We start from the raw sequence: 22,312 nt of genomic DNA on the forward strand, positions 1-22,312 counted from the left end.
CCCCTCCCTCTCTCCCTCATCCCCACCCCCCAACCAACAGCCATCAACTGCACCCCCACATCTCTGAGACCACCTCTATTCACTTTCCTCGTCCATTCAGTTTTTTAGAGTCCACAAATAAGTGAAATCATATGGTATTTGTCCTTCTCCGACTGACTTATTTCACTTAACATAATAGTTTCTAAGTCCATCCATATCATCTCAAATGTTACGATTTCATTCTTCTTTATGGCAGAGTAATACTCCATTGTATAAATGTACCACAATTTCTTAATCCAGTCATCTACTGATGGGCATTTCGGTTGTTTCCAAGTTTTGGCTATTGTGAATAACGCCGCAATAAACATAGGGGTACATATACTTTTTCGAATTAGCGTCTTGGGTTTCTCTGGATAGATACCCAAGAGTGGAATTTCCAGTTTTTTGAGATACCTCCATACTGATTTCCATAATGGCTGTATCAATCTGCAGTCCCACCAACAGTGCAGCAGGGCTCTCTTTTCTCCACAGCCTCGCCAGCACTTGTTGTTTGTTGATTTATTGATGATAGCCATTCTGACTGGAGTGAAGTGGTATCTCATTGTGGTTTTTATTTGTATTTCCCTAATGATTAGTGAGGTTGAACATTTTTTCATATGCCTGTTGGCCATCTGTTTGATGGCATTTTTATTTGAATATAATTTTTGAGGCAATTCACTTATCATTCTGAAGCTGATAATGTTACTGGGAGATGTTTCTTTAAGTGATGGTGCTGCATGACATTTATGGAAAACTCGAAACAGACTTTCTCAGAGCCTTCAGTGACTTGGTAGTTAGACATCGTACCTCCTGGGTGCCTCTCAGTTCCTTGAAATGCTGCGTCATCACGTGATATTAAAGCCCTTTTTTACACAAATTGCTTTGTAAATAGTTGAATATATAAATTATGGACTACCTCTAGCTGATAGTGGAGAAAAATACGTGTTACAGCTAACAGTTTTTTTTCTTTCTTTCTTTCAAGCCGCTACATAAAACAGCCACTGCCTGATGAGTGTGGCAGCTCGCCCTTGGAGCCGGGGGCCTGCAATGGCTCCAGGGGCGGCTGTGAAGGTGAGCGCTCGCCACGCTGTGGGGCTGTGACTGACCAAATCCCTCCTGACCTCCCTCTTCTTCCAAAGGTGTTGTACACGTGGGAGAGGGAGGCTCTGAGGCTGGGGTGGGGGCTCTGCCTAGGGAGCAGACTGGGAGCCGGCTCTGCTGGTGCCCACTGTCCAACTTTGGCACCTCGTGGAATCTTCTTAAGCGTGTAGACTGAGCCTGGCAGGATGGAGTGACTTGCCCAAGGTCACGTGGCAGAATCAGGATTTGATTCTGATCTATTGGGATTGCCAAATGGGTGCTTTTTCAGCACTTGACCTCCATGACCCAGCCTCTACCAGCAGAGCTGTGTTCTTGGCCCTTACACATGACTGTGGTGCAGCACCGCCCCCGGGGAGGACAGGCGTCCTGGCCAACCAACCAGGAGGCAGAGATAGGTTCTCTTGGGCGTTTCTTTCTACCCAGGAAGCTACAGCGGTGGCTGACTAGATCGGCCCTGCTATAGGAGGGAAGAGAGTAACAGTCTGAAAAGCCTTAGAAAAGGCTCGTTGCAGGAAACAGCCCTCGCCATCCTCCTGTGGCCAAGTGCTCACAAGCTCATTTCTAACCGAGGAGGCATGTCTGACCTGCACTGTGGCTGTCAACCTTCTTTTGGGGGCCTGAGTCAGTGGCTTTATTTCCATAAAATCGTAAATGTCCTCTGAGTTAGTGCCAGAAATCCTTGTTTGTAAATCCGAGGGCCCAGATTTCTCTTATGACGTGCACAGACCTGGACAGTGAGAGTTGATGTTCAAGACAGTGACCACAAGGCTGCGTCTTCAGCGGGTGTTCCAAATTGTTATTGTCGGTTTAGGTGGAACATTTATTGTATTCATGGCCTTATCCTGGCCTCAAATGTCCTGTTCTCCCCCTGGGATGAACAGGAGTGGATTCTGTTTACAGGCCCCACCAGCAGAGGTGTCGCAGGGCTAATGGTAGCCTCTGAACAGATTTGGGTGATCTGTACGTTCTCAGTGCTCTGGAAGTAGAGACCTATGATTCCAGCTCCAGGTGTGGCTGGACTTGATCAAATCACTTCTTACCTCTGAGCTTTGGCTTACTCATCTACAAGATGGGAAGATTGCATCTGCCTCACAGAATTGAGGTTCCAATTTAATGAGATAACTTGGTTAAAATACATGGTACATAATAGACAGTTAACTAATAACACCATGTCAGCATTTCTTGTTGTCATAATTGGCCAAGCTGTGCGGACATCCCAGCCGCAGTCTGTTCAGGAAGAATGACTGCCTTCTTTTGAACCCTGTAAGTGAGTCTTGGCGCATAGACCTCGAACCCTGTTTAATTAAGATTAAATTTAAAGCACTTCTGACCTCGTCACTGCCAAGGCTCCTTGGTGACTGTCTCCTGCCGATTCTCTGAGTGACCTTGGCAGCTGCTCTTGGTGGACCCTGTTTTCTTTTCTCACCCCATGATATACACTTCATGACATTTAGTTCTGACAGCGTTAGAAGGTTCCTGAGGTTGTCCAGGTCACTGGCTGGGGGTGGCACAGCCAGGGATGACATACTTACAGTGACAGGTACTGTTGGGTCCCTGAGGGGGGCTGAGGCTCCCAGGGAGGCGGCAGGCAGGACAGGGTTTCCCTCAGGAGTCGGGGAGTGGGGCAGACTTACTGGGGTGTAAAAATGGGCAGTGCTACTGTCCTTAGTGTCATGCTACCCAGTTGGGAAAGGAATATCCCTGAGAGCTGGGCCTTGCAGTCTCCTGCAAGCTGGCCATTTCGGGTGGTGCTGACAGGGAGCCTTTTCACACCACTCATCCAAGGCCGCGCTGCTCCTGTGGCCCAAGAGGAAACGGCGCTGTCTTGGGCCTGGCTTGTCCTTCCTGGTGAATACTCCCAGGGCAAGCGGTCCTCAAATAAGAGGATTCTTACATAGAACATCCTCCTCTCAGTCTCCATTTCTACTGATATGTCCCTGGATGTAGTATAAACTTCATACTTTAAATCTGTTCACCCCCTGTTGTTTTTATGTCACCTGTTGGGAGTTGTCCTATCTTTGTTGGAATTACTTACCTGGTGGCTTCACTTTCCCCTTCCACTGCCCAGCAAGTCTGATGACTATATTCTTCGAGCGTTTTATTGCGGCCACATAAACCAGTTCTCTGGAAACACCTCTGGGGAATTGACTCGTGTGTATGCCTCTAAAACGCCTGTTAAAACTCTTGAAACTCAGCAATCTCAGTTGGAAAGAGAAAAGAAAGGAGGGGAGGACCCTGTTTGTTATGTCCCTGGGACCCAGCGTGGCATTTACATTGGGAGACATTCAGTAAACACTAGTTTAGGGACAGCCAGCATATGTTTCCTGTGGAGGAATGAAGACTTTCACTTCATACTGGTGTTTCTTATACTATTTAAAAGCTGACTTTTAAATTGCACTTTCTACCAGGCTGTCTTCTTGAGTGTTGAGTGTGTGTTTAATTTTGGTCCTTTTCTCCCTGTGGGCCTGACAATGATGTTGAGAGTCAGACTCCGTGGGGTGAAAAAGCCCAGTGAACCACCAGGTGGCGAGGGGCCCAAGTTGAGGGTTGGCAGGACTGCCGCTGCCTCTCTACCTGTGGGCGGCTCGTGGAGCCCCTCGGGCCTCCGCTTCCTCATCACGGAATAGCACTGCCCACGCTACCTGTCGCGTCAGCTCGTGCGGGCACCTCAGGTGCCTTGGAAATACAGAGGCATAGATGTAGTTCCACATACACAGCACAAGACCCGAAGGGAGCGCCGTGGTTAGGTAACAAATACAATTTCTGACATTGAGGCAGTGGCAGCTTATCTGCACATTATTTTTCGTTTGTGCCAGGAGAAGATGAGGAAGAAATGGAGCACCAGGAGGAAGACAAAGAGCAGCTCTCAGAGCCGGAAGGCAGCGGGGAGGCTGAGCTGGGGAGCGACCGTGAGGAGACCGCCCGGAAGACGAGCACGGGTCAGCCCTGCCCACGAAGGCTTTTTACCTTCAGCCTGGTGAACTCCTACGGAACAGCCGACATAAACTCACTTGCAATGGATGGAAAACTACTTAAACTCAACTGTAAGTACTTCCTCTGCCCCTTAAATGGCTTTTGGGGACCTAAGATCTACTTGAAAATACTAGCTCTCAATACTCACTGCATTGGGCTCTCGTGATCTCCGTGTAGCTTTAGGAACATACATCTGTGTGATCCTTGGCATGAAGCTCCCAAAAGACTGTCAGAGGGAATGCATGCGCACACGCGCGCACACACGTGCATGCGCACACGCCCCTCGTAGTCAGACTTCTCTCTTTGGTCCTTGATGTCTTCAGTTGGAAGTGAGCTCTCCCTCGGCTTCCACCACCCTTCACAACCGTTGCTGTAGGTTGATAACACTTCTTGTGCCCCCTCCTGGGAGGTAGTGTTCCCCCAAACTCGTTTCACTTATGAGGATAAATGCTTTTTTCTTTTGTTCCATGAGGATGTTCATGAAATGTGACCCATCTGGAGGATGGTCATGGGTTTTGTAATCTTTCTGTTCCTGGGAGCCTGTAATGGAGCCTGCCCTCCAGGTGGAAAGCGGCGTCCACATGGGTGTGGTGTGCTTTGTGTGTGACAAGCATGAGTGGACAGTGAAGACACCTGCATGGGGACAGGAGGGAGCTGTGAAAGCATCTCTTGTGTCTTAGCTGCCTTCATTGGAGAAGAAATTGGCTAGATGTCTTTTAGCTAGCTAGCTAGCTTTTTCTCCTTTGTTATACCTCTTTAAAAATGTTTTAAGGGCTGGCCAAATGGCTCAGTTGGTTAAGAGGGTGAGCTCTGAGCAACAGGGTTGCCAGTTCGATTCCTATATGGGCCAGTGAGCTGCACCTGAGCTGAGCTGCCGCTGAGCTACCAACAGGTGGCAGGATGGCTCAGCTGGTGAGAGCACATGCTCATAACAACAAGGTTACCAGTTCGTCTCCCATGTGGGATGGTGGGCCACACCCACCCCCAACTAAGATTGAAGGACAACTTGGCTGTTCCCCTTCCCCAATTCCCCGACACTGTACTTCTCCAATACCCAAATAATATCTTTAAAAAAACAAAGTTTTAAATAACAACCATATTGAGATATTTTGGATTCTGTCTCTGTCTCTCTGTCTCTGCAGCTCCCTCCTCTAGTACAGGCCTTGCAATTCCCAGCTATTTTCTGGAACTCCAGTCTTTGACTCCTCAACCCAGTCTTCCTCTCTCTTTCCCCCTCCCCCATGCTGTGGCCTGGAAAATACCTCCAGGCAGTCAGTAAGCAGGGAGGGGCGTGTGGCATCTCCTTGTTCGTTTTCCTTCTCTCAGGGACCTCACTCTCGCTCTGCCTAATCTCCAGGGTCTGAGAAACCATTGTTTATCCTGTTTTGTCAGGTTTTCTCCTTATTTAGGGCGGGAGGTAAATCTGCTTGCTGTTATTCCATCTTGACCCCTGCCCTTTAAGAATTCTTTATAATCAGCGCCTTTGGAGTTTGTCTCTAGCGCTGAGGAAATCTTTGCCAAAGGACTTGGGGACCCAGGGGTTCAGAGCTGGCTGAAGGCTAACGGCGGGGCATTGCTCTTGGCAGTGGCTGGTGATGGGTGAGCTGGTGTTGATGGTGCAGCCTGAGTGTGGCCCTTCTCACTCGCGTCACCTGAAGAGCCTCTCCTGTTCCTGGCCATTCGATAATGATGACACTTTTGTCTTCCTCCGCAGCTCGATCCACACTGGCCATCGACTGGGACAGTGAGAGCCGGAGCCTTTATTATGATGAGCAAGAATCTGAGGTAGGTCACTTGGGATTCTTGGTCAGTGTGTGCGCTGGTATCTGTTCTGGACGTGTGTTAGAGTCACTCTCAGTTCCACAGCAGTTTAACAAGTTATGCTTCAGACTGAGAATGACAGGTGCTTAAAAGAGTTTGTCGTCATCTGTTCAGAGGCTGCAGAAAGTACATTATATTCCAGGCTTGAGAGCTCATGGGGTTGTGGCTTAACCTGGTAAGATCTTGTTTCCCCAGCAGAACTCAGCTCTTTTTTCCTCACAGGCCTTTGAGAAGCACGTGAGCATGTTGCAGCCTCAGAAGAAGAAGAAGACCGCAATGGCCCTGCGAGACTGCATTGAGCTCTTCACCACCATGGAGACACTTGGGGAGCACGACCCCTGGTAGGCAGCACCCCACTCTGGGCAGGGGCGCCCATGCACCCTGGGCGCTGAGATCTGCCGGCCCAGCAGTGTACACCAGATCCCTATGCCACTCTTTTACATGGCCGACCCTGCAACACAAGTCTGTCTGTGTAGATTGGTTTTTCCAGACTAAGAAAGCCATCCCCCTGTTTCAGAAGGTGACTCAGAGGCCTCCCTGCCCCAAAGCACTCAAACTGAGTGCAACAAGGGGCTTGGGATCGCTGCTCTGTCCCCAGCTAGAGCGCTAGGGTGGCGCGGCTCCCTCCCCACTCAGCAGAGATTTCTCCTTTCTTTCAGGTACTGTCCCAACTGTAAGAAGCATCAACAGGCCACGAAGAAGTTTGACCTGTGGTCCTTGCCCAAGATCCTGGTGGTCCACCTCAAACGCTTCTCCTACAGTAGATACTGGCGGGATAAGCTCGACACAGTCGTGGAATTCCCAGTCAGGTGAGTCCCCGGGCTGCAGTGTTATCAGGAAAATTAAAAAACAGGAGAACATTTGGTCACTGGCTGGCTGAGGGTTATCTGCATTGGGATGTGTGTGGCTGGTTTCTAGGAGGTTAGACTTCAGCTCACTTCGCCTCCCCATCATCCCACGTTTTGGGAAGATTCTCCAGCTGAAGTGCTTCCCAGGCTCAGGGAGCTGCTGATGATATCGGCCCCTGCTGGTTCCCCTCTCGAGTCCCTCCTGCCACCGACTTTTACTGGTTCTCCCATGTCATTGGTCCCAGGGAGCCTGGGCTCAGCGGGGCAGCACAGGCACAGTGCTGCTTCTCATTAACGGGGACAAGGCAACCCGGAAGTAGTCAGCTGGGGTGGATTGGATTACGGGGGGGCCGTGGGTGGGGGTGCGTACCTACCGTGCTGCTGTCCCTGAAGTAGAGACTGGGACTGGCTGTCTACTCTTGTCCTCTTAGGTCCATAGTACAGAGTGTAACTGATACAGGAAAATAAGTCACCAAGATAGGAGTTCCTCCACGAAATGCAGTTTTTAAAGTGCTTTGTGGGGAGGCGGGTAGATACATATACCTATCTAAGTATAGATGGGTCAGTGGGAGTGGCTAGGTGGTGGGTATATAGGGATTGCAAAATTCTTTTGACTTCTCTTATATGTTTGAAATTTTCAAAATAAAATATTGGGAGAATGTTTCTGGGGCCTGTTTTGGTATTTAGCTTAAATTTTTATGGCACCAATTGTAATTTTGATAGTAGTAACAGCCATTTCTACATAGTTACTGTAACCCTCACCATTTGGTCTGGGGTAGGGGTTACCCAGGAGGCTTCTCTTTTCTAACCTGAACATGGTAGTTGTCAGAACAGGACCCCCGGGACCCTCCTGTCATGGTTGGTTCATTCCTCCTGCAGCTGATGTTTGAGTGCCTCCCTGTGTTCCAGCCTGTTGCATAAAAAGGGTTGCTAAGTTACACCAACTTTCTCTGAGTTTAACGTATTTAAGGGCTATTTTTCTGTTTTGTGCTCAGAGGTCTGAACATGTCCGAGTTTGTCTGTGACCTGTCAGCAAGGCCTTATGTGTATGACCTCATTGCTGTGTCCAATCATTATGGAGCCATGGGGGTTGGCCACTGTAAGTACTGGTATCTGCTTCCTTCTCAGATCTTGAAGTGCCCACAGCCATCACCTCTCCCCAGTCTCTCCCTGTGCTAGGCATGGCCCTGAGCACTGTACTTACACAGCTCCACGGCCCTCAGACCTTGTCTACACTGCTGCCCCTTCATTTAAAAAGCTTCAGTGGTTTTCATATTCTTTAATCCAGTAATCCCACCTCTGGGAATTATCCTAAGAAATTACTTGACATTGGGGAAAGCTTTATGCACAAAGATATTCACTTGTTTATAACAATGAAAAATTAGTAATAGCATCGGTGATTAAGAGTTGGCATTACTTTTATCCACTTGATGGAAGAGTTCACAGCCATTGTAAAGTGAAATTAATATGGGGAAATGCCAGTGACATGTTAAGTGAAAACTACACACAATTCCATCATTACGAAAGGTAGTGTCACAGCTGTGTTAAAACAGAAAGCGAAGAAATTATGACGGGGGTGGGGAAGCCTAGGAGTAGAGGCACCAAAATGTTCATTTTACTTTTTTCTCTTTGCTCGTCTTTATTTTCCAAAATTCCTAAACTATAAAGTGTAGGTTTACTTTTATAATGAAGACAAACCTAAGTACATTTTGTTACTTGCTTACTGAAAGGTGTTAGTAAAAGTTGAAATGAGGAGCTGTGTTTCCTCGTATCTCCTTTACTGCATCAGCACTGTGCCAGTTGCCACCACAGCCAGTGTTAGGACCCTAAGAGGTGACGCTAGGGGAGGTGTCAGCTCCATTTACACTCACTGTAGACTACGGAATTGCCCTAAACCCCATCCTTCTCCCCTACACTGCTAAGCTTTTTCTGTTGGCCCAGCAGTCTGCTCTCCTGTTCTGTGTCACCTATTAGCTCCGATGGCTGTTCAGTCTCCAGCCCTCAGATCTACATTCTAGGCCATCAGAAGAAAAGTAAAAAAGAATAGGACCTCCCCTGTTAAGCAGACCTCCCAGAAGTCCCCTCAACTCGTGGACATACATCGCAGTGGCTGTAACCTGGTCACATGGCGATGTCTAGCTGTAGGAGCAGCTGGAAAATAAAAATTGTTTCTGTTTGAAAACGGGTTTACTGGAGTGGCCATTAGCAGTCCCTTATCACATCATCTCCTGCAGCTACTTTACTCTTCTACACCTTTTCCTCCCCAAATTGACTTGGATATTATGTTCATGCTTGGTCAGATGCATTTATTTTTAGTTGCCATTTTAGCATACAAACACGCCACTTGGGCACGTTTCTTAGCCTCCATATGCTTCAGTTTTCTCATCCATGAGGTTAGGCTGGTTACATGAGGGCCCACGTCGGGTCCACAGTTGGAACTCCCAGATTGAGAGCCACCATTACTGTTACGCCAAGCAGAGGCAGTGGGGAGAGGCACTTGGCACCATCTGTCACCTTTCCCCTTGCTCTCCATCACCACTTTGCAGGCAGCACTCTACTGAGGAATGGGGTAGTGACATGGCAGGTTGAGATTGGAAACCAGATCTCCATTAGACGCTGTCATTTCTGAGTCTGGGTGGAGCAGGAATTGGACACCGCTGTGGGGATTGCTATTGTAAACACATCCTGCTTGGAAACTGTAACATCGAGACAGGAAGTGTTGGCTGTGGGGATTGTTTGGATCATTGTGAGGAACAGTTTCAGACTCTTGACTCACAGTTTTAGAGAAAGATAAATTGAAGTCTCTGTCCACATCCCAGCTCTGAAACCCACGTGCCCAATGAGTCCCACAGGGACTAGGACACAGGTTCCAGAGGCAGTGAGAGGCAGGAGTATCCCTGCCTGGACAATGGGGGTACAGCATGTCTTGGTGTTTTGCTTAAATCTTAAAGTCGCACCAACTTTTATGGGTCCCCCAGCTCTGGATTATTGCTCATAGCCATTTTGAAAATCGACAGGGATTTCTCTATTTTTAAAAATTCATTTCCCAAAATTATAGTTTAAAGCGCTGGTCCCTGACAATCCATTTTTACCCTTTTCAAGCCTAAGAGGAGGAACAGATTTTAAAGGGCATGTGAGTTATCTTCAGGTTGTTAAGGCAAGCTGTAGATTACTTTCAATGTTTCATATTTTTTGGAGTGGTATTGGTTAGTGCAAGCCTGATAGGCTAGAATAGAACTAGATTAGTTCTCTGGTGACGGCTAGAGTATTTTTTTTGGCAGACACTGCACATGCGAAGAACAAACTGAATGGGAAGTGGTACTACTTTGATGACAGCAACGTGTCCCTGGCCTCTGAGGATCAGATAGTGGTGAGTAGGCCCTGATACCTGATTCCTCCTCTTTGATGGTTTTAAAGCCGAAGTCTCCCAGGCCAGTTGGTTGTTTAGTCATCCTCATGTGACAGTGGAACCTAAGTGTGGTAGAGAAAGAGTTGGCCGCCATTCCTTCTGGTACTCTCCATGGGTCACCTGCCCTTCTCAACTCTGGCTCAGGGAGGGTTGGCACGAGTAGCCTCAGGTGGAAGGGCCTTCCAGTCGCCTGTGTGTGTGTGTATGCACAGGACAAGATGGCAGATCCCTGAGAGGGGCGTGTTTTGAAGTGAGAGAAAACTGGGAACAATGGGTGATTCTTCCAACCAGTGAATGGACTTTTCCTCTTTTGTGTTTTTTAGACAAAAGCAGCTTATGTGCTGTTTTACCAGCGTCGAGATGATGAGTTTTATAAGACACCTTCACTCACCAGTTTTCCTGGGCCCTGTGACGGAGGGACAAGACCGAGCAGCTCCCAGCAGGGTGTGGGGGATGACGGGGCTTGCAGCATGGACACCAACTGACGCTGCCTCCGACCCTGCCACCCGGAGCACCGGTGTAATCCCCCCGGGGAACACCTTGGACCCTCTGGAGACTGGTGTTTGGTCTAAAAACCAGATGAAGAAATTCCCTTTTATGAGCAGAAGAAAGAGAGAGGAAAAAAAGGGACCCTGTTGCTCAGAAGGGTTATGTCAAGAGGCTGAGTTATTTTTCTTTTTAAACAGGTGGTGAGAAACTGCTGTAAAACCTAGAGCTGCGGAGTGGGGGTTGGGCAGGGGGCACCCAGTGGTATATGTCTGATGGGTTCCAAAGACTGGAAAGGAACACAGAGTGCGGTGCAGCCATGAAGACAAGACCTACTGCAGGCAGCCCTGAGCTCTGGGTTTCTGCTTCTGGTGCCAGTTACTGGTCACCCCAGTAGTCTGCCCACAGTAAACCAGGCCTCAAGTAAACTTGATGTCCCCTTCTCCCTTGCTGTGCCCTGCGATGGGTTTATAATTCCCTAAAAATTAGCCACTGAAGCCCATTTCTGTTTCCCTTTTGAGTCGTCTGAATTTCCAGCTTTTCCTAATGAAATGAAGATATTTGGTGTGAGGGTCTCCTGCCGCTCCATTTCGTGTGGAACCCAGCAGTCCTGTTATGTTGCCGCCATCCTTGATGAATTGAGACAGCTGGATACTGTGTGGAACTTTCATTAGCTATCACTTAAAAGAGTTGTACACAAAACTGTTGGCTACCTTGGCCCATCCACTGCTCTCCATGTTGGCTTGAAACCTGGAATTTTCCTGCGAGTTTGTCAGGCCTAGAAAGGGCTCCCTGGCTTGCCTACTTTTGCTGAGAAGTGAGATACCCGCCCCTCCCTACCTGGGACCTCTGGGGACCTATGCTGTGGCTTTCCCAGCCCTGCTGAGTTCCCTTGGGTCACCCTGCCAAACCCCCCCCCCCCCTCAACACTGGCCTTTGTCGTGGTGAGCCCAAGCTCATGTCCTGGCTGCCTCTCTGTGCGGGGACTGGAGTTTCCCTTTCGAATGGGTTTTAAAAACACTGTCCGGCTTTTTTTTTTTTTAATCTGACCTTTGACCTGAGCCGCTGGTCTGGGGCTCGCGCGCTTGACCGTTGGCGGGTGTGGGGGCGGGGCGGATGCAGTGTGGCCACGCTGTTCCGTTGAGGACGAGGCTGGTTGCGGAGCAAGGGCCTGGTGCGGTGCGGGGTGCAGGGTAAGGCGGCCTGAGAGCCACAGGGCTGCGGATGGGATGGGCCAGGCCGGGAGGCAGGGCATGGGCGGTGCCGGGTGTCCCTGGGGCTCCTGCGGGATCGCTGGTTCCTGCCACCCACACGGGTTTCCCGGGAGTATGGGGTTCCTCTGCTTTCCGGCCTGTAGCGTGATCAAGGTCAAGGAAATCGTGACAGATGCCCCGTTTGGGGGTGGTTTGCAACCTCATCGAAACATTCTCATGTTGCTCTGTACATTTCCAATGTATTACATAATAAAGACATGGTCGCTTTTAGGGAAAATGTCTGAAAAACTGAGAAGATGCAGGAAGGAGCTGACTGCAGCCATCGACCGGGCCTTTGAAGGAGTCCGCCATTCCCAGGAGTGCCCAGGCCGGCAGAGGCCGGAGCCCGACGCCGCGCCGCTCTCCTTCCGCCGCCCGCTGGGCGGGCTGCTCTGCCGGAGAAACCCGCTAGCAGCCTGCTCGGCCGCTGCTCCTTTCGCTCCTGTCCTGTGTGCTCCCGAGAACGAGAGCCCTGCCTTTCCACCAAACCCTGCTCCAATGAGTGCAAAGCCACATGCTTTGTGCCCCCAAAGAAAACCTCTTACCAGCAAGGAAAACGTATTGCTGCTTCCCTCCATTTTGGCACCTGAAAGACAGTTGTGGAGGGCGGCAGGCGATGGGGATAACTGGAGGAAGGACGGTCTGAGGTGATTTCGATTTGATAAGTTTCATAGCTACCATTGGGGGGGCGGGGCTCGTTTCTGAAAACATTGAAGATTCTAGTTGAGTCCATCACACTGTGCTCCTGCCTGCCCTTGGGAGCTCTACGACTATATTTAGAAGTTCAGAGACAGATTCTGGCCCAGAAAGCATGCATGTGGGTGGGTGGGTGGTGGGGCCAGGAGTCCTGATGTGCAGCCAGTCCGGGAAAGCAGTTTACAGCACCCCAAGAAGTAGTGAATGCAAAAGAACCTGATTTTAAAAACCACCTTATTTTTTATGCCACAAAAACAAAAACCTTAATTCTGGTGACTTTTGCCCACATTGGGGACAGGCTAAATGTCCCCATGGCTTCACCCTTGTCTCTGCCCCCTCCCCCTGCCCGGAGCTTTTTAGACTATCTGGGGTTAAGATCTCCGCTAGACCTCTTCTCCCGGGTGGCTTCAGACTGCCTGGCGCCCAGCATCTTGAGTTACGGCAAGGATAACTGTGGAATGAAACTTTAAGGTCCTGCCATCTTGGCTGCCATATGGGCAGAGAATGGAAAAGCCATTTAACTGGTTCAACTACAAATATTTTTCCCGGTATTCAGACAGGAACCGACAGTCTGTGATGCTCATCTGTCGTTATGATGATGCTATTATTCACTGAGCAGTTTCCACTTGTCCTCTAATCACAGCACAAATGATAATTCAGTTACCCATACGTTTTTGTCGTTAAGATTAGCTAGTAGGCGATCCCCTTCAATAATTTCTTGAAAGAGGATCTAATTCCCCACCTTTTTCTTTTCACCTGGGGGCTGCAGGAAAGATATGGAGAAAGATTTGAAGGTTGACTCAAACGTGCCACTCAGCAATTCTAGCCAAGAGGTCACAAAGGATGTGCTTGATATGATCGGTGAGTACAGCGGGCCGGCCCATCCTCCCCAGGAGGTTAGGGCCTTCACACGGCCCCCTGCATTAGTAAGTGTCCTGTGACACTTACTCACCCATGTACTCAGTAGGCTTGTTTTGCTCATGGCAGGTTCTGTGCGTAGAGCCCTCATGGAGCTGAAAGCCTGATGCAGTCATTTCAGAAATGTCTAGCTACAGTGATCCCTGGAGGCAGGGGACAGTGGCCTTCAGGACTTGGTAGTTGAGCTTAGATCTGAAGGAACCAGGACAGAGGCAAAGATGGGAGAGTAGTTCAGCTGGGGTGGGTAACACAAGATTAAAAGAAATGTCAGAAGCCAACAGCTCCGCTGTAATTTCACCACCCAGAGACTTGACATAGTGCTGTACCTCTGGTCAGACATTTTTTGTACACACGCCTCTATAGTCTGTGTGTGGATGTTACGTGTGCCCTGTTTGCAGTGGTTCCCGTTACACAGTAGACAAACAGCTCCTAGTTAAGGGCACTGAAGGAAGGGCCTCCAGGTTACTGGGGATGAAAGGGAGGCCTGGTGAGGGGGAGGTACCCACCCTAGACCACAAAGCAAGACCCGGGCCAGCCCACTGCTGTCGTGGACTGAGTCTCCCCTGGGGGCCTCTGCGGGTGAACTGAGGTCGTCACCACTTCTGCTCACCATTTTTCACGGCCTTTGCGGGTGTCAGGCAGCATTTTGATGACTCTAACACCCCCTTTTTTCACACTCTCTTGTCATGTGTGCAGGTCAGGGAGCTCCCTGAGAGCCGGGACACACGTGTACATGTACCTCTCTACCCTCCCATTCACACCTTCTTTGGGGCCTGGCAGTTGGTTGGGGCTCAGTAAATGCCAGAGCCAGAAAGGAGTCCAGCAAGTCCCCCTTAAAATGTGACACTGGCTCTGGCAGCCCACCTGCCCCGGCTTTGCACAATCCCAAGAGAGTGGCCACCCATTCGTGAGTTTTACCTTGTGCTTGATATGTCTGGGAACCTCTCATTGGATTTGTAATGCCAACTGTTCTTATTTTTAAGACCATACAAGCCTCCGAACTATTGAAGAATTAGCTGGGAAACTAGAATTTGAAAACGAATTGAACCGTGTGTGTGGCCACTGTGAAGATTTGCCCTTCAAGGAGGAAGTCTGGGCCCTGCTCATGGACGAGAGCCCTCAGAAGGCCTCCGACGCTGACCCCGGCAGCCTCAGGCAGGCTTTCGATGATCACAATGTCATCGAGACAGTTCTGGACTTGGAAGAGGACTACAGTTTGATGACGTCTTTTAAATACCACATTGAGTAAGGACAGCTGATTTTAGCTTTGATTCTTTACAGCAGGAGGCTGACATTAAGGCATCTGTGTGAGGCAGCCACAGTCGTCAACAGAGGCCACGTTTTTCAGAGGGCTCACAGAACCTCAATTACCACACCCTTTGTAACTTCCAGTTTTGTCCCTTTTGAGCTGAGAGCCCGTTTTTTTAATTCTGTTGCTTTGAAATGTTTCTTATGGTTGATTTTTTTTTCCCATTTTTCTTGACATCCATTTTTAAAATTTTTATTGATGTTCAATATACTCAGTACTCAAGGCAGGTGCAGGCATGGGCCTTGGCCGTGTCTCTTGGTGCTTTTTTCCACGAGCGCCTGAAAAAAGTACCATGGCTACACCAGGTGGTTTAGTGGACCAGCCCATCCCAGGCCAGCTCAGCCGGCTCAGAGGGCCTGGGCTTGAGAAGGACCTCAGCCTCGGGCCCTCTGCTTACGCACTTTGCACAGGGCTGCCCTTTTCCTGCACGGGCCCCAGGCCCTCCTCATGTCCAGACCAACCTCCCCCCAACCCGCCCATCCCTGCCCCTTCCCAACTCACAGACCTCTTGGTCGTGTCAGAGGGGCTGGCAGCATCCTTGGTCCCCTCCTTATAGGACATTCCCATGAGGCCTCCCCACCACACACCCCACATGAGACACCTGGGCCCTCAGTCAAGGGGGGTGGGGAGGAAAAGATAAGCGCAGGTCCTGCCCACCCTCCTTCATGCCTGAGCCTCCTCCATCCCACTCCAGGCCTGGAGACCCAGAGCAGCGACCCTGCTGGGGCAAGATGGGTGGGGAGTGAAGGAGGGGCCAGGCCACTGCCCTCCTGAGGTTGGCATAGCACCCAGAGCTTAGCAGGGCGGGCTCCAGCCCCACCCCTGAAAAGAAAGGACATCATCAGAAATTATTTGGATAAATTTCTTAAAACCATGATTGATGTTCTTTCAGGAAACCTTATAAGCTGTTCGGCAAGGTTTGATGCCTTGAAACTGAATCTCAGGGAAGTGCCACCTCCTGGGCTCATAGGGGAGGATGGGGGTGAGGAGGCGGTCTCAGGGGTTGTTTGTAAGACCCACAGCCGAGGCAAATCAAAGAGCTGGGGTGGAAGGCCCAGTGGCTGAGCCCCACCACCCTCCCCACCTCCTGGCCACCTTTTAGGCTAGTGACCTCAGCAAAGGGCAGGCTGCAGAGCTGGTGACACCCCTTCACCACAGGTCAGGTGATTCCTCTGAGCTCACAGGTGGAGACTGCACACCCACTCCTTAGCAGGGCGAGGCCGGGCACCTGCCCACGCTCCAAGAACTAACCCTGGCCACTTTGTGGGGCGGGCTTCTCCTGCTTGGGGCAGAGGGCAGGACTAGGTTAACACAATGCCCCTACTGGCCCCCCAACACTCAGTTCCTGCAGGATAGCACCCTCAATAGGAACTCACAGCCTGTGGAATTGGGGGTCAGTTTCTTCCTCCTGAGCCGGAAGGACAGAAGTGAGAAGAAATGCTCACAGCATCCTCCACTGCCCTGCTCAGATGGAGAAAGGGCTTTCTGGATGGAGACATGTTAGGCTACTTGATATTCAAAACACCAAGTTTCACAACAGTACATTCCAAATAATATGTGTTGCTGTGGATACTCTCCCACAGTGGAGGTGGAGCTTAAAACCCACCCCCTCCCCATCCCCAGAATTGAGGGTGACTGGCTTCCACGGAATAGAGCAGTGAAAGAGGAAAATAGATTTACATGAAGAAACCTGGCATGTGTTGTACAGCTGAAACTAATTCTAAAAAATGTGTATTTCATAATAAAAAATAAGAAAAAAAAGAAAAAAAAAAAAGAAGCCTGGCAGGCACCACTTAACCAAGTGCTGAAGGTGAACAGCATCGTGGTGTCCCGTGGGTGTCCCCCAGCCCTGCCCTGATAGGATGCGATGAGAAGGCGCTGTAATTCGGTGGTGTTCTTACACAAACTCACATCCCCGGTCTAATGAGACAAATGTCAGACAAGCCAGATTGGGAGATATTCTACAGGACACCTGGCCAGTACTCAAGACTGTCAAGGTCATGAAAAACAAGGAAAGACTCAAAAGCTGTCATAGACCAGTGGAGACTTAAGGTGACACAATGACTAAATGCAGTGCGATATCCTGGCTTGCATCCAGGAAAAGAAAGGACGTTATGGAAAACCTGGTGAAATCTAAATAAAGGCTAGAGTTTAGTTAATATTAATGTTTTGTTAATTTTGACAAATCTGCCAGATATGTAAGATATTAACATTAGGGAAGCTGGGTGAAGGTATTTACAAACTCACTATCTTTGCCAACTTTCCTGCAAATCTGAAGTTATTCCAAAATTTAAAGTGTATTTGTTTTTTAAAAATGCATTTGAGGGGCCGGCTGAGTGGCTCAGTTGGTTAAGAGCTCGCTCAAGAGTTGAGCTCTGAGCAACAGCGGTTCAAGTCTGGCCCGAGCTGAGCAGCCGCTGAGCTGCCAACAGGTGGCAGGATGGCTCAGCTGAAAAAAAAAATAATAATGCATTTGATCCCAAGTTTGTGAAACATGTGTGTGTGGGCACACATGCAGAAAATTGTCATGGAGGGGACAAGGGGGGCTTTAGTTTTCTTTTCCCCCCGTATTTTTTAGTTTATCTGCAGTGGACATGTATCACTTCTGCAGAAAGGAGAAAAAAAATTTTTTTTTTAAGATTTTATTGGGGAATTGGGGGGAGGGGAACAGCATTGGGGAATCGGGGAAGGAGAACAGACAGGTAGACAAATTGCTGTTTTTTTTGTTCTTCAGTCTAGTTGTGGAGGACGTTGCTTCACTGGCCCATGTTGGTATTATCATTGAGCTGTAGTTCATCATCTTAGCTGTAGAAGGNAAATATACATGCAGATAAATAAATGAAAATTGTAATAAATGCTATGATAGAGATGATAATAAAAGTAAGAGGGTGGGGGCACCTACTTTAGATAAGGTCATCAGGGAAGGAGACATTTGGGTGAAACCAGAAGCATAAAAAGGGCTGGCCCTGCAAACATCAGGAGGTTATTCAGGTAGAGGAGACGCCAAGTGCCCAAGTTTCTGTTATGACTAGGAATAGACAAGCCAGTGTGGTCTAAAAAACCAGTGAGAAATGGTAAATTTTATATTCCGTGTATTTTACCACAATAAAAACACAGTATGAATTTTTTAGAAAGCGAATTTTCTCCTATTGCCCAATGCAAGGTAAATTCCATGGGCCAACCGTTAGGAAAAGGCTGTTTACTTATATTTCAAATACTGGATTCCTGTTCCTAAACTTAATTAGTCTAATATTTTTGCAGACATCCATGTGGATATTTGTAGTTGAAAGCAAATGTAATTATCCTACCCTAGATGGGTTCCTAAATAGCGATGCTTCTTAGCAACAGCGAACATTACCAACCACAAACGCAGAGCATAAAGAAAGCAAGCAAAGTGTTCAATTCTAGATTTAGCCTGTGGTCCCACAGCTTCTTGCCTTGTCCCCTGGGAAACACATGTCCGGGGGCTTCTTTACAGGAGCTCTTCTATGAAGCTCATTACTTTCAAAGTCTGTGTTTTTTTTCCTTTTAAAAAGTTTATTTCTGAAAATAACTCAAAACCATAACAGTATAAATAAGCATACAATGAAAAATGATCAACTCCCATGCAGGCCTTGGTTCCACTTTCTGGATTTAACATTATGAGCAGTCCTGGAATTTTGCATTGATACAGATGCATATCAACGTACGGATTCTAGATCGTGTGTGTGTGTGTGTGTGTGTGTGTGTGTGTGNCATCCCAAGCCAGCTCTTAACCAACGTGCCACTCGACAGGCCCAGAAATATTTTTTTTTGTTTTAAACCCTCACCTCTGTCAACCGGCCATGGGCAGCCCTCTCCAGGTGACCTTAAGTGTCCATGGACTGGGGCAGAGGCCAGAGCCCGCAACAGGAGGGCTCAGAGGGACATGCCAAGGGAACTGCCCTTCCCTGAGGGGCCTGCAGAGCTGTTTCTGGGAACTAGGCTCATGCTCCCTCCTGGGGCTTTGCAGAGGATGTGGCTGCTGGGAACAGGATCTAATCCTAGGAGACTGAAAAGAGGAATTTTTTTGGTAGCCCTTGGGAACCAGGGCCAAGCATGGTGTCGGGGTGGGGTGTGAGTGAGGGTTCAGCCTCTCCCCGGCCTCACAGACTGGTACACCTCCATTTATGTGAAAGTTCAGATTTATCACAGGGGCAATTCATCACAGAATCCTGGAGGGACAGCCTTTCCTCGGTAAAGCAGGTGAGCCCTGAGCCTCTGGCATGCCAGTCCCAGATAAGTAAGGGTGGTCATTTTCCTGGTGACATCTACTGCCCTCTCTGCATGCCTGGCTCCCTGAGGTGCCCCAAGGACACCTTCCTGCCTTTGTCACTTGCTTCAGTGCAGCGGGCAGACATGTGCTCCTCTGAGCAGAGCGGGGGCTTAGGGAATGGGTCTCCAGGGATCTGGCTGTAGGGGTAACGGGACTGAAACATTTATTTTAATAAAACCCCCAGGTTTGCAGGAAGCTGGGACCAAAGACTTCCCCGGGAGACATTAATAGTCATAACTGAGGAACTAAAAATGTTTTACGTCATTCGGTTCTCTTCCCTCTGCAGTTCACCCTGGCAAGCCAACCACTGAATTGTTTCCGTGGAAACACCAAACTGCAATTTGGATTAGCAGAATCAAAATAGAAACAAGGCAGCTCCAAGAATAAATAAGAGCTTTGGAACCTGCTAGTCACAAACAGCACAAGGCATGTGAGAAGCTGGGTCCCTCCAGGTCCCCTGCCTGTATCCCACCAGGGTCAATGCCAAAGCCACTAGAAATCAGCTTTATATGCAGACTGGGAGACTTCGTAGCTGCACTTAAGGCAGGAGCTGGTCTGTAGAAGCTCCTAGGTGAGGCTTGTGGGCTGGAGGGGGAGGCTGGGGAATAAGGGACAGGAACAAAGGGGTGAGTGGATGGCCCAGTGAAGGTCCGGCAAGGAGCAGGGGGCCACAGCTGAGGCCTGAGCAACAATTCTTTCAAAGGACAGTTCAGGGATGGCCGTGGGCTGGAGACCCTGCCCAGCGCAGTCAGGATTGCAGTGTTCCCCACATCCCTGGCCATGGCTGTCTAGATATGTGGGTCTAGACCAGAGTCTGAACTCTCACCAGGTGAGCTCTGGGACCCTCCTGGATAATGAGCCTGTGCCTCTGTGTGGCTCCAGCCAGCACAGCCGGGCACGGAGGCCTCATCGCTGAGCCTCAGGGTTCCCCCTCCCTTGCCTCCTGTTCCCCTCATTAGAGGAATAGTGGAGCCACCTGAGGGCCCCCCTGCTCTGGCTCCCTGGCACTGTCCTGGACCTTCCTCTTCCAATCCCAGGGAAGAGTCCAAGGGGATCAGGAGACCAGGAGGAAGGTGACAGACAACCTGGGGCCTGGGGCCCTCACGTTGGCATCCAGGAATGTGCTGGTAGGGCACTAACCTCATTCAACCACTGGAGGACTTCAGAGCTGTTAATGATCAAGCTGATGAAAAGGCTCTGCAAAGGAGGCCCAATTCAAGCCAATCTCCCTGCTCCTGAATGGCCAGGGGCTCACCTGGTACCAGAGTTGCACCGCCTCTAAGTGAAGCAGGAGCCCTTTCAGAGGGCAGTGAAGACCAGTGAGCGAGGCGAGCGAACAAGGGAGGCCACTGCACCTGACTGCAGGTCGCTGAAAAGGCTGGCTGTCCTCCTGGGACAACCCAAGGCTCTGGCAATTCGCTTCCTCCCTGGAGTATGTAGAAGGACATTAATATTTCAGGTTCCAGTTAAATTTATATTTATAGACTGAACAAAGTTTTACTCAGAAAATCTTGACAATGGATCCCAGTCCTAGTGGGGAAGAATCTCGGTGGTAGGCCAGCTGGAAACTGCCTGATTTGATGAGTTTTAGACTAAGACCTGGCATGAAAAAATTTTCAAAACTGCTCGACCCTTATAGAAAGCAGCTTTTTTTTTTTTTAAAGGTATTCTGGGTATTTCGGGTGGAGAGCAGCCTGGGGAAGAAGTGGGCATCTTGTAGGAGATGCCTCGTCAGGAGCCCTTTGGAACTTCTGAGACAAAACCCAAAAAAGGGAAGTTGCAAGGGGATGCTGAGACCTGACTTTCGGGACAGGGCTGCAAGGAGCTGTTAAGAGTGATAAGCCAACAATCTCTGCTCACAGTAAATATTTATCAAGTGTCTACAAGTGTCAGACACTGTCCTGGATGCTGAGGGTATAGAGGGGAGGCAGATGCTGCCCTCCCGGTTTACATGTCACTGGGCAAGGCAGGTAAAACACAGGTATACACATTAATACATCCTTTCGGATGGAGCTGTCTGAGAAATAAAAATGGAGTACGGGAATGGGCCGTGAGTAGGGTGAACTTCAGAAGGGGAGAGGTCAGGAAAAGCTCTCCGTAGGTGACATTTAAATTGACACTTGAATGTCAAGACAGTTAGGTGCTGCCGTGGGCTTCATTTTCATCCTCAGACTGTCGCTGGGGTTGTATCAGAGGGAGGAGCCCCTCGGTGGCTGTCTGGGCCAAGGCCCATGGACCTCCCACCATATTGGCTCCTGTGTAGTCCCATACATCTGCGTGCCCCAGGGATGTGCCTGGGCTGTGTCACGCTCACCAAATCTGGCAGGAATACAGGTGTTTGAAAAAAAAAAAGCCTTAGGAATAAAATAAGAAACAGAGTCTCCTTTCCTGACGATTGCCAGAGACAGTGTAGTTTTAATTAGCCCAGCCTTGTAAGGAGATAAATTTACTGCTCATTCTACAAAAACACCCAGCTCATGGAACACTGAGTCACTCGGAACTTTGACTTCATGACATCAAATGAAATAATTCTCAAGAAATACAAGATTCATCTCACAGCAGAATCAGAGAACAGAGGGTCCTGCTTCGGCAGTACAGTTGCACAGACCCTTCCACGCCAAGGCCATAGTCATAAATAATATGGAGCTCTTTCAACAGGTCTCAGCTTTGAATTAAAATGATTCAACTTTTCAACTTAGAGTAATAAAGATTTCCAGATCCGGATCCTCCGCTCTGTGAGCCTCATGCTAATTGCTCCACAGCCTCCTATAGTCAGTTTGGGAAGGTCTGGAAGGAGGCCCTGGCTGCCTGAGCCCCTTCCTCCCAGGCCTTTGGGGCACATGCAGAGAAAACCAGCAGGAAAGGCAGTGGAGGCTGGTGGAGGCGCAGGAGGCCCATGGGGAGGAAGAGGCCCGGCCAGCCTGAGGCAGCCCCGCGGACAGGCTGCTGCCATGGCCCGTGGCTCCCAGCTACAGGCCTCAGGAGGCCCTGGGGTTTGCGCCGGTGCCTGGGTCCCCTGCCAAAGGTCAAGCAGGCAAACTAAACTCAGGGGCTTCTGTGGGATACACACTCCTGAAAATAAATATAAAAACAAGAAATCAAGAACCATTGCATTTAAAAAAAAATTTTTTTTTCCAGCTGAGCCATCCTGCCACCTGTTGGCAGCTCAGTGGCAACTCAGCTTGG

At 49.4% G+C, this 22,312-nt stretch overlaps 2 protein-coding genes across 3 annotated transcripts in view; both read left to right on the top strand.

The window, feature by feature from the left end:
* USP4 (ubiquitin specific peptidase 4) overlaps positions 1 to 11,100 on the top strand; it is a 41,889-nt gene extending 30,789 nt beyond the window's left edge. For both annotated transcript variants that reach the window (XM_019631913.1, XM_019631923.1), the window contains 8 exons: positions 1,001 to 1,089; positions 3,936 to 4,163; positions 5,807 to 5,877; positions 6,136 to 6,254; positions 6,573 to 6,722; positions 7,757 to 7,860; positions 10,043 to 10,131; positions 10,494 to 11,100. In XM_019631913.1, coding sequence (XP_019487458.1) covers positions 1,001 to 1,089; positions 3,936 to 4,163; positions 5,807 to 5,877; positions 6,136 to 6,254; positions 6,573 to 6,722; positions 7,757 to 7,860; positions 10,043 to 10,131; positions 10,494 to 10,655 — 1,012 coding nt within the window. In that variant the 3' untranslated portion in view covers positions 10,656 to 11,100. The remainder of the gene's footprint in view (positions 1 to 1,000; positions 1,090 to 3,935; positions 4,164 to 5,806; positions 5,878 to 6,135; positions 6,255 to 6,572; positions 6,723 to 7,756; positions 7,861 to 10,042; positions 10,132 to 10,493) is intronic.
* Positions 11,101 to 11,711: 611 nt separating this feature from the next.
* CUNH3orf62 (chromosome unknown C3orf62 homolog) lies at positions 11,712 to 16,993 on the top strand. The gene is made up of 3 exons (XM_019631944.1): positions 11,712 to 12,556; positions 13,375 to 13,466; positions 14,507 to 16,993. The coding sequence occupies exons 1-3, from the start codon at positions 11,886 to 11,888 to the stop codon at positions 14,770 to 14,772; spliced, it is 1,029 nt and encodes a 342-aa protein (XP_019487489.1). The 5' UTR covers positions 11,712 to 11,885; the 3' UTR covers positions 14,773 to 16,993.
* The last annotated feature ends 5,319 nt before the right edge of the window (positions 16,994 to 22,312 follow it).

The sequence above is a fragment of the Hipposideros armiger genome, unplaced genomic scaffold, assembly GCF_001890085.2.
Source record: "Hipposideros armiger isolate ML-2016 unplaced genomic scaffold, ASM189008v1 scaffold_18, whole genome shotgun sequence".
In the NCBI taxonomy this organism is placed as follows: domain Eukaryota; kingdom Metazoa; phylum Chordata; class Mammalia; order Chiroptera; family Hipposideridae; genus Hipposideros; species Hipposideros armiger.

What these genes read in the sequence shown, in the direction of transcription:
- CUNH3orf62 (XM_019631944.1), top strand. Translation starts at nt 11,886, where the DNA reads ATGGGCCAGGCCGGGAGGCAGGGCATGGGCGGTGCCGGGTGTCCCTGG. An exon ending in TGGAGGAAGGACGGTCTGAG is followed by an intron (nt 12,557 to 13,374) that starts GTGATTTCGATT and finishes TGGGGGCTGCAG; the next exon opens with GAAAGATATGGAGAAAGATT. An exon ending in GGATGTGCTTGATATGATCG is followed by an intron (nt 13,467 to 14,506) that starts GTGAGTACAGCG and finishes CTTATTTTTAAG; the next exon opens with ACCATACAAGCCTCCGAACT.